General features: G+C 46.4%; 1 protein-coding gene across 3 annotated transcripts in view; it reads left to right on the top strand.

Moving 5' to 3' along the window:
• Positions 1-18,077, top strand: part of ZHX3 (zinc fingers and homeoboxes 3) — a 112,387-nt gene that overhangs the window by 65,292 nt on the left and 29,018 nt on the right. For all 3 annotated transcript variants that reach the window (XM_078652162.1, XM_078652161.1, XM_078652160.1), the window contains one exon: positions 9,432-12,384. In XM_078652162.1, the coding sequence (XP_078508288.1) occupies positions 9,555-12,384 (2,830 nt within the window). In that variant the 5' untranslated portion in view covers positions 9,432-9,554. The remainder of the gene's footprint in view (positions 1-9,431; positions 12,385-18,077) is intronic.

Genomic DNA, 18,077 nt, shown 5'->3' with positions numbered 1-18,077 from the left:
TGAAGCATCGCTATCTGAATGCCCCGCCTCACCAAGTAGGCATGTACCTTGTGGCGCTTAACCATAGTTCGAATACCCCGGACATTCCATGTGACACATTTCAAGTTAGGTAACGTCCCCATAGAGCATCACCCCCAACAGTGGCGCACGCCAATAAATGTGACCCGCATCGCAGCAATTGTACAACCCCTTCAAAACACACCCCTTAACTCCCATCCACCCCCTCCCCAGGACAGGGCCTAGTAACCCAGCTTCAGCCCCGTTCCAAACCGCAAACACCCAACACATCACACTAGTCTGTAGTCGACACCACAGAAGACCTTAAGGGTCTGATGAGGACTATGGAGCCCCAAACCAGGACGACAGAGCGACCACCCCGCGCCCATAGCCCCATACTGCTAAAGCAGCCCCATACCTGGCAGTCCAATAGGAGTCAGGAGCGTCCAGGCCTTACAAGCAGTTCAGCGGCCACGAGCTTCACCCATTAAATATACCATCTGAAGTTTGTGGGGTGACCTCCGGCCCCTGCGCTCCCCCCACCTCCGAGTCTTCATCACCGGTCTTCTCCCCTACCCCTTCCGAAGCCGAACCCCTGGAAGTGTCTTCTCGTTGCGAGCCCGTGATGTTCGCCGTGGCCTCCAACGCACTCTGTCTATCGGCCAGCATTTGCGCCTCTCGCTCGGCCCGTTGGCGCCTATTCCGGGAGCGGATGCGCTGCGACTTCCTGACCCTGACCGGCTGCGCACGATCCCTGGCGGGCCTGTGTGCACGATCCGTCCCCGCACGATACAGTTCCAGCCAGGACCATGCTTCATCCGGTGTCTGGAAAAAGTGGGTTCTGTCATCCACGACAATCCGCAGCTTGGCTGGAAAAAGCAGGGAGTATTGAATCCCTTCCTCCCTCAGCTCTTTCTTCACCGACAGAAAGGAAGCCCTGCCCCGCTGCACTTCCTGCGTGTAGTCCGGAAAAATCGTCACCTTGCTGTTTTCCACCTGGAAGGGCCCTTGGGATCTCGCCCTTTGGATCAGCAGATCCCGGTCTTTGTAGTGCAGCAGTTTGACCACCATCGGTCGGGGCGGTCTGCCCTCCAGGGGCGGTTTGGCGGGCACTCTGTGCGCTCGTTCCAGCGAGAAGAAGGGTGACAGACCCTCCGGCGCCACCACTGTCCGAAACCAGTCCTCCATGTAGGCCACTGCGTCACCCTTCTCGATTTTCTCCGGGAGCCCCACCACCCGCACATTGTTCCGGCGGTTGCGTCCTTCCGCATCCTCTGCCCTACGCTCCAGGAGTGCCAGGCGACGAACCACGTCCTCGAGTTTATGCTCCGCGGTGACCACGGCCGGTTTCAGCTCCTGGAGCAATTGTTCGTTGGATTTCACTCTATCAGAGAGCTTAGCGTGGTCCGCTCTCAGCAGGCCAAGCCCCGTCGCCACCTGCGCTATGTCCTGGTGCAGTTCGTCCTTCGTGGCAGTAATCGCGGCCAATATCGCATCGAGGCGGAGATTCAACCTTTGCTCTTGCGACGAGGGCTCCGTCGTGAAACCGTCCTCAGCTTCCTCCGATCTCCTTTCCCTGTGCGCCTGTGTCGCGGCGGCTCCAGTCCCCTGCGCTGCCATCTCGAGCGCGGGACGCCTGCCTCTCGTGCAGCCTCCTCCAAAGGTGGCCGGTGACGACAGACCCACCGAAAGTACCAATCCCGGGCCCGCTCAGCACCAACGACGAGACAGCCAAGTAGGCGCAGATCACTTATCCCCGGGCTAGCGTGGTTATGTGGAGCCAGCTGTCCCACGCCCTCGCCCCGTCGCCAACCTCTGGCCCAGAAGGCGTAAGCCCCACCGATCAGGCCGGCAGCCGTGAGTCCGTTGTCCCGGGCTGAGCAAGCCCTCTGCTCCTAGTAGTTTCAGACACTGTGCATCGCAGCCAGGGCGACCAAGCTTCTCCACCGTGTGCGGTTGGGCCTCACGGTACCCCGCTGTCTCAGCCAGTAGCAAGCGGGCAACACACTGCCCCTGGTGCGGAGAGGATCAAGTCAGGGCCGCGGGGGGCGCCCCAATCTAGGTGCCAGGCAGGGACCGGCAGCCTCCTCCCCCAGCAAGCAGGTCATTCCATTGGCCATGTGCCGGGCAGAAACGGCAGTCTCCCCATGGTGCTTTTGCCCAACTCCAAAGGGGCTACCAGCAATCACTTCCAGCACGCCAGGCCCAAATGCAGCCCCCCTGGCAGTGCCCTGAGACGCCCCTATGTGGGCCGGAGTGCGCCGGCCACCCCGGTCACAGTGCACCCCACAGTTCCAAGCCTGTGCTCCCACGCTGGTCACCAAGCAGGGCGATCGACCCTCCAGCTGCCACTCAGCCCGCTCACCCTCCGGGGCGTGCAAGCGCCGTGCTCCGCTGCTCCACCAGCGCCCTGATGAGTTTCCGCTCGCTGCAGTATTTCGGCGGCCCCCACTGCAGCACACACAGCAGCCGGGCGGCCCTTCTCATCCGTGGGATCTCCGGCCGCGTTGCTCGAGCCCAGCCCCAGCGCTCCAGTCGGCCGGAGGAGCCGGTGGGGGAGGGGGTGCCGCTACCGTCAGTCCTCCGCACTGCTCTCCGCCGCCGCACCGGGTCCGCACCCGCTGTCCTTCCCTCAGTTCTCCGCCTCGCGACGGACCTCCAGGCGCCTCCAGACGGCCCCGCACCGCTCCTCACACAGGTTCCGGAGCTTCACTCCGACGGCGCCGCCATCTTGATTCCTTTGTCCTGCCAGCCGGGCCGATCTCCAGGTCCGGTCCACGCGGCTTCCAGGGTCCCGACGGGGATTAGACGGTCCCCACCAGGTCAGCGACCCGCCAAGGCCTCATTTGTGGCTGCCAGGTGGCATGGGGCAAGGTAAATCAGGAGTAAGGACGGGACTCAGCGCGGAGCAACTCGCTCACGCTGCCATCCCGGTCGGCGCCGAAACCACGCCCCCATTTTAGAGTCTGTTATATTCGTAGTTTTCACAAAATCACTCATGAAACCACATAAATGCAAAGACTGTTCCAAGATAATAATGGTAACCAGATGCGGGACAAAAAACTGGTCGACGCGTTTCAAACCCCTTCACTTTGGTGGGGTTCTCCTCAGGACCGGATTGGTTCTGTAACAATAGAAATAACTAGCTTAGGAAAGTCTATTCAAAAAATCAAAAAAGGGGGCAACCCCCTATGTCCTGCTACGGCTCCCTACCTTTATCCGATAGTCAATAGTCACAATCAGTGGCGGGCGGGTGAATTCCCAAAGTAGAGTTTGTATTTCCCAATAGTAGTGATCACAGCGGCTATGTAGGGAAAACAACACAAAGAACGACATTCAGTGTTGTGTCAAAACACCTCAATTCATTCATTCTGATCATATGCAGCAAAGGGGAGGGGGGAACTTCCTACTCACCCGCGGGCGAACAGCTTCTAACTCACTGCTCTGTTCTTCTTTACTCGTGAGCGGCCGCTCTTTTGCTGGAAATAGAAGGAAACGATTGTTAGCAGCCTTGCGTCTCAGGCGCGATGGCGCTTATTCTCAGTCTGGCGAGACAACGTACCAATGTAGGAACAAGGCGTCCATCCTTCTCCTTAGGTGAAACTCATGATTCACGCGAATGGTTCCCTCGAGTGGAAGTGTTGTAATAGGACTTCTTGGTTCAAGGCAGAAACCGGGAGTTCTGGGACTTGTAGTTCTAAGACAAAGTCACACAGTAATTGAAAAAGGCTGGACTGGACTTTTTGGTCTATATAACCAGCACAGCTTAGGCGTTAGGTTTATAAATTTCAGATATTTCATTCAATCCCCGTGTGGCGGTATTGAACTTCATTATAAGCATTGCTTCGCGTTGTGATAGTTTAGCATCGAAGTCACCGCCCCTGGGGTCTTTTTCAATTTTGGACAATACTATATGTAGACTATAGGTAGAATCTTAAACTTTTGAGCGGGCAGTTGCTCGCGAGGTCCTGATAGGTAGAATCTTAAACTTCCCTCTCAAGGTATAGGCATGAGCCATATAGTAAACCAAGTGGAAATTCTTGAATGAGAATCGAGCTACTTTGCACTTTACTTTGCACTAGCAGGGTGATCGCAGTCTCCTTACCTGTATCTCGGACGCCCATTGTTCCCGACTGACTCTTTAGCCACACATGGAGGCGACGCGCAGCGGGCGCGTTTGGCAGCGCGCCGAAGGCAAGCCTGTCTGCGCCCGTCCGGCCGGGGCCAGGGGCCACAGCCCCTAGGCAATTTCTTTGGGCTCCCCCCAACTAGTATCACTCAGATCTTAATGTGTTTCGCCCTAAGTGACAACAAAACTGTGAGATTGCACTATTGAATTAACACTTTTTTAACTGCTCCTGCTGCAAATTTTCCTTCTCTCCGGCTCATGTGGTCATAGCGACCCAATAGAGGTCCCGTTGCACCATTCAGAGCATAAAAAGGAAGTAACCTCTAAATAATTTTGTTCTTTAGTATTAACTGTAGGTCGCTTCCGAAACACAAAGAAGATATTTTTTGACTTACTTCTTAATTCTCAACCGGATGCCATCTTCATGACAGAAACTTGGCTGAATGATGGCTCCGGCCCTGATGTAGCCATTGCTTTACCCCATAATTACTTAGGAAGGATCGTGTGAATAAAATAGGAAGGGGCATTGGAATCATTTTAAAAAATGAATTTAATTGCAAATGGGAAGATCTTCCAATTAATAATTGTGAAGCCGGCTTGTTTAAGCTTGCTCTTACACCCCAATTTACCTTTTCGGGGATGTTAATTTATCGACCGCCGGGCGCAGCTGGTGCCTGGGCAGCGGCGCTTCCTGATCTTATTGCTCCCTTTATTCTTGAAGCCACGAACTTTTCTATATTAGGAGACCTGAACCTTCATCTTAATGATGCTAACTGCGCAATCAGTGCTACGCTGATCGCTGACTTAGCAGCTCTAAATGTTACTTTGTGTAATACTGGCCCTACTCACAAAGCTGGACACCAACTGGACACAGTTTTTTCCAACCTAAGCAACATTATATGTGAACAAGCCCTTCCTTTGACATGGTCTGACCATTTTTTAATTAGTTTTAAGATTAATCGGGCTTTGGGACAAGATCCCAAGACCATCAAGGATGTTACTGCTGGAATGAGAAACTGGAAAAAACTGAATATTGAACGACTCAATGCTCATCTTTTGTTTTCCAGACCAGATATAAAGCTAGTCAGTACTACAGATGCAGACACTATCCATAGCTGGCTAAGTTTGTTGTTAGACACGTGTCTTCCTTTAACCAAGAACAAAATTAATAACCACCGGCTTCCGGCTCCTTGGTTTTCAGATAAACTTAAATTAGAAAAAACAAAATGCAAAGGTCTAGAGAGGAAATGGAGAAAACACTATGACCCAATTGGAAAACAGAATTATAAACAAGCCATCAAAAGCTATCAGGCACTATGTAAAGCAGCACGTGCAGAACATATTAAAAACAATATCAGGTTATCCCAAAATAATGCGAAAACACTTTTTAAAATGGTGCAAGAATTGTCAGGCGCTTCACACCAACCAAAACCGCCTAATCTTATGGAAACACAATGTGAAAATTTAGCAACATTCTTTAATGAGAAAATATACTTAGAATTTGATACGAATGGAACACAAAGTCCGCAGTCTATTAGTCCGCTAACGCATTCTACTTCTCCTCCTCAATTACTGGTGGATACGAAGGATATGCTGGATAGATGGTCACCTTTTGACATTACATCGTTTATAGACACCCTGAATAGTATCAAATCAGGCTCTCCTAAGGACTTCTTCTCAATTTAAATGTTTAAAAAATTGGACCCTCTGATCCTTAAATGGATCATGGACCTTCTCCATGCCTCAGTTGCTGAAGCAATAATACCTGCCAATTGGAAACATGCGATGATCCTTCCTCTGTTGAAGAAAACTAATGCCGATCCGGAGGTTCCTTCTAATTTCCGCCCAGTTTCCATACTTCCTGCTTTCTCCAAAAATGTAGAAAAGCATGTTAATGGTCAGCTGTCCCAATTTGTGAATTCCCGAAATATTCTGCACCCGTCTCAATCTGCTTTTAGATCTGGATTCTCCATGGAATCGACACTTCTGGGAGTCACGGAAACCATCCGCCAGCAACTGGACGGAGGCGATACAGTGGTACTCATCTTGTTAGATTTGAGTGCCGCTTTCGACACCATATCACATGAGACTCTTATCCAAATCCTTAATTCTAAGGGCATTGATGGCCTTGCATTGGCTCGCATGCTTTTTAAATAATCGTACATTCCAAGTGTTCTCCTCAACATCTAACTCCAGATGTCTCATCCTATGGAGTTCCACAGAGATCAATTTTAAGCCCTCTACTTTTTAAAGTTTACATCAGTCCATTAGCGGACATAGCAGAAGATACTCAGCTTATTTTCTCTCTTTCGACTAATAACATTGCTAAGTAACCATCTCTCAAAACGGGTCTACAAAATATCGCAAGATGGATGCATGCAAACAAATTTAAATTGAACAGAGGAAAAACAGAACTCTTGATTTTAGGCGGCAATAAAGATCTATGGGGACCTCAACATTGGCCTCAAGAAATGGGTCCCCCTCCCTTACCTTCTCAGTCCGTCCGTAACCTGGGCATTATAATAGATGGCCAGTTGACTATGAGTCAACAAGCAACTAAGGTTATGTCAATGTGTTTTACCATTCTAAAATGGTTAAAAAAGATCTTATGGATGCTGCCTTTGACAACTCAGAAAAACGTTGTCCAGGCCCTAATTATATCAAGATTAGATTACGGAAACATCCAGTACTTAGGGGCAAACAAGGATGTAATCCGTAGACTACAAGTGGTCCAAAACTCGGCAGCCAGACTCCTATGTCAGCTACCTCGAACAGCTTCCATTTCCAAATCACTCCGGGACTTACATTGGCTAAGAATTGATAACCGCTCTAAATTCAAAGCCTTGTGCTATACGCACAAAATCAATGTTGGCACGGCCCCGCATTATTTGAACGCTCTGGTTCACAAATATAGGCCAACTCGTGCCCTTAGATCCTCGAAGAAAGCCAAATTTGTGACCCCTAGATTTGAACTGACCTGCATAGGTGGCCGCTCCTTTTCTTCTCTCGCTCCTGCTCTGTAGAATTCTATGCCTCTCTCTCTCTTCGCTTGGAACAAAACTACATCAAATTTAGGAAAGGTATCAAAACTTGGCTATTTAATTTATAGTCCATCTCTCTGGTTGCTTTGCTCATTAGCTTGTGTCTATAGGCGCCGGGAAACCTCCGGGTAGCTGTTGCGCCATATAAGCTTAAATATAATAATATTAATATGTATCATATAGTTGAAAGCAGTCTGTGGAGTGAAGCAAGTCTTTCACGTTGCACATTGTGTCACATGCTATTATCTTCTCTATAGGACAGACTGCATTTTCTGCAAGGAAGGTCTGCTTAAATTCTCACATACACATATACAAGCTCTGACTTTGAGAATAGCCTGTTTGCAAGTGCACTCTTCACTGCACCCAAGACACACACACACACACAATTAATACACCGTAAATATTCCATGCCACACCACATGCGCCCAACATATGTTCTATAGCCCCTAATCTGCATTTCTTCAGATTTCCAACAGCACGATTGATCAAAGAAAATCATCACACACCTTGTTCCAGACTATCCTTCAAATGGCCATCTTCAAGTGTATTAGACTAAACTATCATGCCTTTGTGGGTACAAGTAGCCAAAAAGTTGGCAAAATGCAACAAGATCAACAACACTGTTGCACACAACAGCAAAATATATTTTAGAACCACTCCAATAAACCTAGTATAAACACACCACTCTTTATATGCAAAACCTTGAACCACAATTACCTGCTTAGACTGTGATGCAAAGATGTAGAACACTTTCTTCGGCTAAGCGGAGCACAACCGACCTCCCAATGCAGAAAAAACAAACATCCTACATTAAATTGCACAACCACTTCCATACTAAACAACAGAGACCCTCTTCCAAGTTTACACAACAAGCGCATGTGAGTAAAATGAAGACTTGGAATGCCTCTTATGTGTTGATGGTTGTAGCTTGAGTACCATCAGTGGCTTATGGTTGAGTTTTGAAGCAGAGACGTTGTGACTGGAAAGTAAGTGGCTATACCATCAGGAAATCACACACTGTTATTTAACCACAGGAGATGCAGAAAAGGTAAGAGTAGCATGAACGTGGAGGATGGTGATTAGAAGAAAAGTGTTGATGAATCTCATTCAGCATGCTAAGTGATGAGAATCCAAATAAGTGTTTAGTTGATATTAATTGGATTGTATTTAAGTTTTTATTTTTTTGTAATGTCTGAGTCATGTGCATGAAGTAGGTTATTGCCCTAATTGCATGCATTGCAATTCGATCAGTATTTGTAATGTATGATGTTTTTGTTCAGATAGCATTGGAAACGTCTAAAATATTGTTTCTTTGTTATTTTGGGCTTACTAATACGTTGAGGTACAAGAACTGTATAATAGGTTTTCTATGTGTTTGAATGAGAGAGACTTTTAGGCCTCACCATGAGGGCCGCAAGTTGACAAGGACAGTTGCTATTTTATTTCTTTGTTACAGCCTCTCCTGTCCTTGATTGCCACAATTCACCCTCCCCAAGAGTAGGTTGACATGGTACTAGTGACTTGTTGGAAACAGCCATCTTCTAACTTTGCAATCTAATTTTTTTCTCACCAGTTATAGTGCAATTCTTGCTATTGTGGTTGATCAGCTGTCTGCTACTGACATTTTATTGCCTGTATCTAAAACCAGTTGGGAAGTTGCTCAGATTTTCTTCACCACTTGTACGTTTTTGCCGTTTTCTAAGTTTTATGTGGTGCGGTTGCTGATTCTTAAATGTAGATTTCACATTGCTTGTCTCGGACTGTACAATATTATTTACTTAATTATGTGGTGTAGTACATGTTTTAATGCCTTTTTAAAAAAAATGTTTAAAGAGTTTTATATAGCACAAACGTGACGCGAAAATACACGGTTTCAGAGCGCTAGCACCAATTTCGTTACACAAGGATACATTCATTTTTTTATAGGCACGGGGAGATTAAGTGATTTGCTCAGAATCACAGGATGTTGAGCATCGTTGCAGAGGCTCGAACCCGGTTCCCCAGCTTCGCCGTCGACTGATCTAGCCATATCGCTACATCCTCTCCCCAATCTTTCCAGTCGCCCTAAACATAGTTTGTAATATGGGCTTTACTTGTGTTTTCATACAGTCTGAATTATTTGAAATTCCCCCTTTATTCTGTCTTAGCTCATATCTGATGTTAACAAATAGTTTAACAGTTCAACATTGACTTTCACATTTATTTCATTGTCTGAAGTCTACAATCCAAATTACAGTTTCAGTTTTTGTTTGTCTTCCTTATAGGTTCTGGGGGAAAATTGATCTTCAGGGCCAGCATGATGAGAGACTACCCCTTAGAAGCTAATGGATAAAGTTTGATCTTCACAAAAGTACTCTCATAGAGCCAGTTATTAACCAGCAGCAGCAATGGCCAGTAAACGAAAATCTACCACTCCTTGCATGATACCACTAAAAAGAATGGCATTGTCAGATAAGGACAGAGAGAATACTGAAGAAGCTGAGGATGGTGATCAGGAGAAGGTGTCCCCTAAAACGCAAGCAGTGAGCAACCTTACCACCAGTGAGGTGGAGAATTCAGCAGCAGACATTAATTTGTCCAATGGTCACCACAATATCATGGAAAGTGACAAGTACATTTGTAAATACTGTGAATTTGGAACTCAAGAGATAGACATGTTTGCAGGGCACATTAAATCTAAGCACTTAGACTTCCTTAATGACCCTTCCTATGTTTGTATAAAGTGCAGTTTCCTTGTAAAAACTCATGAAGAGCTTGTTCATCACAATGGGGAGTGCCACTCTGATGAGCCTAACTTTATGTGGAACGTGGTCAAACATGACAGTCAAACAACAGTGGAGCAGAGTTTCTCCGATGTCAACAACAGCCAGGACTTGCAAGGGGATTTCTATGATGGGGCAGTTGATGGGCAGTCTGAAATCACCATAAGCAAAACTCCTATTATGAAGTTAATGAAAAGTAAACCTGACACCAAAAAAAATCTCACAGTAAATGAAAAACTACCACATCTGTTACTCAGTGAAACCAATGAAAATAAGGCAAATTCCTCGCCCTCCATAAAGACATTGCCAGTAACCCACACCCAGTCTCCATTTGTTAATAGTTCATTAGTAGGGACGGTGACTAGTCCATTGGTAGGTAACGTTCCTCTGATACAGGCTGGTCTAACACAGCTTGTATCATTGCCGCTGCATCAACATCCAGCAGTGCTGCAGCAGCTGCAACAACAGTCACAGCCTCTTCAACACCAGCAACAACTACCCAATTCAAAAACCCTTCCCAAAGTGATGATTCCCCTGAGCTGCATTCCGACCTATGATGGGACCATGGACTCCAACGCTTTCTTGAAAAATTCTTTCACTAAATTCCCCTACCCCACTAAAGCTGAACTTTGTTACTTGACAGTTGTCACAAAATACCCAGAGGAACAGATAAAGATTTGGTTTACTGCACAGCGATTAAAACAAGGCATTAGCTGGTCCCCGGAGGAGATTGAAGAAGCACGCAAAAAAATGTTCAACACAATCATCCAAACCGTTTCACAACCCACCTTCACAGTTCTGAATACTCCAATTGTTGCAAATGCAAGTAGTGTCCAACAGCTTTTCCAGACCACTTTACCTGGACATTTTGTTGGACAACCTAAAGGAGCAGGAGGATTGCTAGTGACACAGCCATTTATAACCAATGGAATGCAGGCTACCAGCTCCACACTCACATTAGCAGTTGCATCGATTCCAAAGGAACCAAGTCCTGATCAGCCCAACACTTCACAGGTAAAAGTGGTAAATGCTACTCAATCTTTGATCAGTTCCTGCCCTAACATCTCATCACAAAGTGTAATTGATGCTAATTTTGGTAGGTGCAAGAAGTCCCATATCCAAAAGGATGCACTGAAAACTAGTTTTCTTAAAAGTCAGTTTCCTGCCCATAGTGAAGTTGAAAGGCTTACAAAGATAACAGGACTCACTAGAAAAGATGTACGAAAATGGTTCAGTGACAAGAGATATCATTGGCGATTTAACAGAGGTCCGAAATCGTTCCACATGGATGAAAATAGTCCAGAAGCGAGTGATTCTTACCCAGAGGTTTCCTGTGATGTATCTGTGAAAGATCATGATCTTGATGTCTCCTCACCTGCAACTCCTCCTGTTGTTCCACATGTAACGAGGCGACAGGGGTGGCACCAAACACCAGATTTTACGCCAACAAAATACAAAGAAAGGGCACCAGAACAACTGAGAGCTCTGGAAGGAAGTTTTGCTTTAAATAATTTCCCTTCAGCAGAGGAAGTTGATCGTTTGCGAAGTGAAACTAAAATGACCAGACGAGAAATTGATGGTTGGTTTTCTGAAAGGAGAAAGAAGTCCGCTGAGGAAAGTAAGAAGGAAGCAAAAATGCAACAAGATTCAGAAGAGGAAGAATCTGAAGAAAAGGAAATATTGACAGAAGAGCCAATGAAGCCTGATGAGGATGAATCCCTCGATATGGGAAAAAATAGTCCACTATCAGGTGAACGCAAAGTGAGCCCTATTAAAATCAATCTTAAGAATCTTAAGGTTACAGATACAATTGGTAAAGGTGCGTTACCAGAGATTGCTGTAAACACCCCACAAAATGATAATCCAAGTAGGCCATCAACACCACCAAAAGGCAAGCTTCAGTATAAAAAGACAGCCCAACAGAGGCATTTACTAAAAAAACTATTTGTTAAAACGCAGTGGCCAACCCACCGTGAATACGATAGTGTGGCCGTACAGGCTTGTCTCCCAAGACCTGAGGTTGTCCGTTGGTTCGGGGACAACAGATACGCCTTTAAAAATGGGCAGTTGAAGTGGTATGATGATTACAGCAAGGGCATTTTCCCCCCAGGGTTGGATGGCATCAAATTAAGCAGCATAGAATTATTACGGGATTACTACAAAGAACATAACATGCTGTATGAAGACGACATGGAAATGTTGTGCGAAAAAACTGAAATGATACCTGAGGAAATACGGATGTGGTTTGCAGAAATGATGAGTGAAGACAGTAAGACATTGTCTGAAGCTGGCAGTGAAGATCAGCATTCCAGTTTTGGTGAACAAACAGAGAGTCAGCGACAAGCATCTGATGCATATTCGGAGGTGTCTGATAATAGTGAGTCCGGGGAGCCCAGTGTTGCAGAAAGATGCCAAGAGCTTCTTAAAGCACCCAGTCCAAAGAGGATTGAGATAAGTAAGTACCTGATTTGCGTAGATAAATGTATGTAACATTTAGCCTGCATATGTATTACATGTTATTGAATTTCTGTGTCCATAAACCATAGTGTCAAAGTGAAAATTGCCAACGTTCTCCTTTTGAATTGTAAGGCTAAAATTGGATTGATTATAAGTGACATGTCTGATGTTATTTGGTATAGATTGTAGACTGCCCTATATTTGCAGTCTACAGGAGATAGAAAAAGTCCATATACATGTCAGAGGTGGCCACTTCGTGTGGTTATTGCAGAATATAACAGAAAAAGTAACCACATCTAAATTGCATGCCTAATATGTACTTGGAAATACAGGCCACTTCCCCTTTGTGGAGATCGGGCCTGTCAGTGCCTAGCATTGTATGTTTTCCAGTTGGGCATTTGGGGTTTGTGAGGAGCATGCTCACGCCCGGTGTGAAGTGGCCCTTGATCATATTGTGGTGCTTGCATGGTTTGCAATTCATTGGATTTCCTATTGAAAAGAAGGGGGTGAAGTTAGCTGATAAACACATAGGCTTGAACTCTGTTTAATTGTTGCTGCGGAGGGGACATTAGGCCTCTATTGAGAGGGCTCCTGTTGGGGCTGCTCTGTACTTGTAGGAGCTTGTGTGGCTACCCATTTGGTACAAGGCAATTTAGACTGCTATTTAACTAGCAGTTTAAAACCACTACTTAGCAAAATGGTGACATTCATGAAGATAACATTCCATAAACTTTGGCCCAATGATGGAAAAGAAAAATCAATTTGCATGCTTGAGGACCTGGTTAAGATACGAGAACCATGTAGCTTCTAACCTAGATGGCATTGTGAAAACAAGTGTCATGCCATCATTTTGTGACCTTTGTGCACAGTGACCAATTTTAATATTGTTAGCTGGTCCTTTCATCAGCAAACACACCTTGATGGCAGTAATGCCACTTAAGATTCCAGCAGCAACTCTCGGGCTTGCAGTTCATATCGCTACCTGACTTTCAAAGACTCACTGGTAATTCTCTTCTTGCTCAGGTAGCTGGGTTGTACCTTTTAACAGATCCAATCTACAGCTTCCCCAAAAAGTAGAATGACGATGCAAAATGTAGTCTGTAGATCTGCTGGAAAAGTAGTGCTTACCTACTAAATCAGTGAGGAGGGCGAGTATGATAAGGAGATTTCTCTCCCAATGTCCCAATTGTCTTCATGACAACACTGTTTACACCTCTTTGAGAGTACCTTGATGAGCTCTTGTGTCCTGGCTATATTCTACTCGACGCTTTTTCTGGCATTTCATACCACCTGTACATTGTTCCTGCAGTGTGACAGAGTAAGAGACTGTAGTGTTTGGGTTGAGGTGGGTGATATCCTTATGTGGGTTCGAAGCAGGGCCTTAGGTTGTTGGGTGCTAATTGCTAAGGGATTAGTGTGCTAAACTACAGTGGTCTAGGCTCACTGTATTTCCCAGGACCTAAAACCTGGTTGGCGTTACTTCGCAACCTATGGCCCAAGAACATGAAGGTTGCGGAGGGTGGAGAGCAATAACCAGTAGCGTGAGGTACTCAGTATGTTTGATTTTCCTTATACTTTTAACTGTAGATTCTTTAACTTTTGAATTACCATTGGTGCTAGAACGCATCTGGAAAGTTTCCAGCACTTGCTCCCAAGCGCCAACTTGTGATATTATCAGACTCCACAGTGACATAGCACTGCCTCTAGAAGTGATGACGGGGAAGTTTATGGAGGCCACTCTTCAACACTGACATAGTCTACTTCTTTCCTCGTTTTTGATGCAGATCTGACTGTCTGATTCCAAAATTTGGCCTGTGTCCTACTGACACATTCTTTTTCACTAGTGTACTTGGTCTGCAGTCTCACATGACTGAGTCGTACAACAAATGCTCCCAAAAGCTATCCAGTAATAAAAGACAAACGTAAAAGACTGCTCTCGTCATCAAGTTTAAACAGGATTTGTATAATTCCAAGATGCACAATCAGCATTCAAAGGACCTGACTCTGCCACAGTCGCCCAACTTGGAACCCATTGCTAAACTAGTTCTGGTGTGCCCCAGGTTCCCTAGGCCTCCTTCAACTCCACATCAAGTGGGGGTCTTTCGAAGAGGCCATGCTGCATTTGTTTCAGATGATGCAGAGTCCTTCTGAAGAACCTCAGGTCCCAAATTATCTGCTGGGGTTCCCGTTTTGAACTTGCCCCAGCTGGCACCGACCCATAATTCTACACCTGTGCTGAAGGCCATGCTGGTCTCAAATGCTCCCATGCCAGTCTGCTACAGAGGTGCCAATTCCTGATCAGACCCAAATGCCAGTTTCATATCCAGAGCCATTGTTTGCCCAATTCCAGCTGATGTCATTGACACAGTAATTTTTTTTTTAAGTGCAGCCTCTTGTTTGTGAGAAGTTTCAGCCGGCAGCACACGGACTCTTTGTCAGTACTTCTGCAGGCATGAGGCTCTATATCGATCGCAATATGACACTGTTGAAGGTCTTCAAAATATTCTGATTAATGATGGTGATGAGGAGAAGGCTGATTTTTTACTCCCTCTCCATTCTGCTGATGATGGCCTGTATTTTGAGTTAAAGAATGCTAGTGGCCTAGATACCACACCTGAGACAGAATTGGATATACAGTGCTATTCCTGCAACATTTTGGTGCTGAAGAAGAGAGACCGGCTTAGACTAATGATAGATTTAGTATTTGATCACGTTATTTCCACAGGAAAGATTCAAGCTTCTGACTCTACCTTGGATCATGGGAACTAGATTGTGTCTTTGGACTTCCTTCCCATACTTTCATGTACCCATCCTGTAGTTCCATTGATCCTTCCCTTTGTTTGTGGTAGGATCAGAGCTCTTCCAGTTTGTCGTCCTGCCATTTGGCCTCACCATTGCACCTCAGGTGTGTACAAATGTGGTAGCAGATCGTTGCAGTCCACCTCTGCATTTTTGAGAAATTCATATGTATTCTTTTAGTGCAGCGATTGACTGCTGAAATTGAGATTGTCACACTCAGTCACAGGCCACTTACAGTCTCACTGCTCTCCTCCCTGGGATTCTCCATAAAGAAGCTGAAGTCCCATCTGCAATCAATGTAGCTGAGTCCATTCATTGGGGCCATCATGGACATGGTGGCTTTCAAGGCCTTTCCATCCATGCAGCAAGTTAGTCATTCAGGGTATGATCCCAGTGCTTTGACTAAGTCCTGTGTCTGGCGCAAATGGTTCTGGGGCTTTGTACTAGTTCCTACTGCCACTTGATATACCAGCAGTAGAACTTCCGCCTTTTTTAGGATCAGCATTGGGGGATGCCTCTTGGAGAACAGTTGTATCTCAGATGAGGCAGTCTGGGACCTTCAATGGTAGCTGATGGATAGCCGCCTATCTGTAGCAGACCGTTCTCCCTTCCTCACCCAGAACTCGCAGTAGTGACAGTGACATGTCATCTCTGTGCTGCAGGGTGTGGGGGAATTGCGCATAGTTGAATTCAGGGTTCTTTCGCCTCTGGTGAAGCAGGAGCACTGTATCAATGTTCTTAAGCTGCAGGCCATAACGTTCTCCCATTCATCAAGGAGAAGCAGACAGACGGCACAGCCACCAAGTGTCATTGCAACAAGCAGAGTGATTTGGATTTGTGGGTTCTCTGCCTCAAAACACAGACTGGTGGTGCCTCCACCTCCAAGGGATCTCTCTGATTGCCAATCGCATGGCAGGCTCGCTGAATGCCTTGGCCAGCAAGCCTAGTAGATATCATCACAAAAAAAACAGTTGATGGACAGAATGTAGAACAATGTCATACATTCACCCCAGTACAAGGATCTGGGCCTAAATCCATCGTTTTTTTGCACTCCACACCACCCTGGGTTAGACACTGGCTTATATGCAAATCAGCTCTGACCCTGTACCTCATGGGAACAGTCCAGTCCGAACTACCAAGCCATGTCTTTCCCAGACCGGAATCAAGCATCCAAGGACCGGTTTCTGGCTATCAGCCTTCATTCAGCCTGGATAGCTTGACTCCAGTGGTGTGGAGAGCCTGGGACTCACGTCTGAGCATACCCAGCCCACTCGGGGTGAAAATTGCAAAAAACACAGTTGATGGACAGAATGTAGAACAACGTCATACATTCACCCCAGTACAAGGATCTGGGCCTAAATCCATCGTTTTTTTGCACTCCACACCACCCTGGGTTAGACACTGGCTATATGCAAATCGGCTCTGACCCTGTGCCTCATGGGAACAGTCCAGTCCGAACTACCAAGCCATGTCTAAGTGTGGCAGGGTATGCTCAGACGTGAGTCCCTTGCTCACTTTGCCACTGGATTCAAGCAAGCTGGGCTGAAGACGGCTGTAATGCCAGAAACCGGTCCTCGGAAGCTTGTTTCCGGTCCAGGGAAGGCATGGCTTGGCAGTTCGGGCTGGACTGTTCCCATGAGGCACAGGGTCAGACTGATTTGTATTAGCCATGTCTGAACTGGGGTGGCAGAGTGGGCTAAAGAACGGTGATGGATTAAACCCAGATCTTTTGACTGGGTGTGAGTGTTTGATTGGTTCAGATGCTCCGTCCATCACCACCCCCTTTTGTACCGCTTTTGGCCACCATAAGTGTGGCAGGGTATGCTCAGACGTGAGTCCCTTGCTCACTTTGCCACTGGATTCAAGCAAGCTGGTCTGAAGACGGCTGGAATGCCAGAAACCGGTCCTCGGAAGCTTGTTTCCGGTCCAGGGAAGGCATGGCTTGGCAGTTCGGGCTGGACTGTTCCCATGAGGCACAGGGTCAGACTGATTTGTATTAGCCATGTCTGAACTGGGGTGGCAGAGTGGGCTAAAGAACGGTGATGGATTAAACCCAGATCTTTTGACTGGGTGTGAGTGTTTGATTGGTTCAGATGCTCCGTCCATCACCACCCCCTTTTGTACCGCGTAGTAGATATCATCAGGCAGACCTTGAATAGCAGTCTACACTCAGAGTAGTTCAAGGTGGGTTGGCCCATTGGTGTGTGCCTTAGGTAGATCATTCTGCTACTGCAGAGAATGTTCGGTGTCCAAGCTCCTGCAGGCAGCCTTTTCTGCTTGCTGGCCGGGCAGCCGCATCCAGTAGGCCTTTCTGCTGCTGCCATTGTCGCCCCAAGTTCTGAAAGGGTTCAGTAAAACCAGGATTTGTATCCTCCTGATCGCCCTGGATTAGGCCTGGAGAGTGTGGGTATCTCTCGTAGAGTACTTTTTCTAACAACAACTATGCAGGGCTCTCTACAATGTCCATCTCCATGGGATTAGAACAAGCTGAGTAGTTTTGACCAGTCTGTGGAGGTAGTAGATGTGATCTACTTGATGCGCATCTAATACACTTACTTTGATCACTAAGCAAATCTTGGGTTCTGGTGGGAGGACTGTTGTGTTGACCCACTTCAAGACCAAGTTAACTGATGTGCTGGTTGTGTTATCGCTAATCCATCTGGTTTTAGATGTGGTCACCATTAAAGTTTATTTATTAGCCTTTCAGCCTTTCCATGTGTGCTTGACCGGCCTTTGTTGTTTAAGTCACTGATTGTAATCTATTTGCTGAAAGGGCTCACATTTGTTTCTTCCTGCACTCTGTATTGTGTGTGACCTGTAGGAAATTGGGTTATTAGGTGTGAAGGACCTAAGTCCTTCACAAGTAATGTCTGCAGTTGTCTCTTTGCTAGA

The sequence above is a fragment of the Lissotriton helveticus genome, chromosome 7, assembly GCF_964261635.1.
Source record: "Lissotriton helveticus chromosome 7, aLisHel1.1, whole genome shotgun sequence".
NCBI lineage: Eukaryota > Metazoa > Chordata > Amphibia > Caudata > Salamandridae > Lissotriton > Lissotriton helveticus.
Note: the sequence above shows the minus strand (reverse complement) of the source record. Positions and strands in the feature narration are given on the sequence as shown.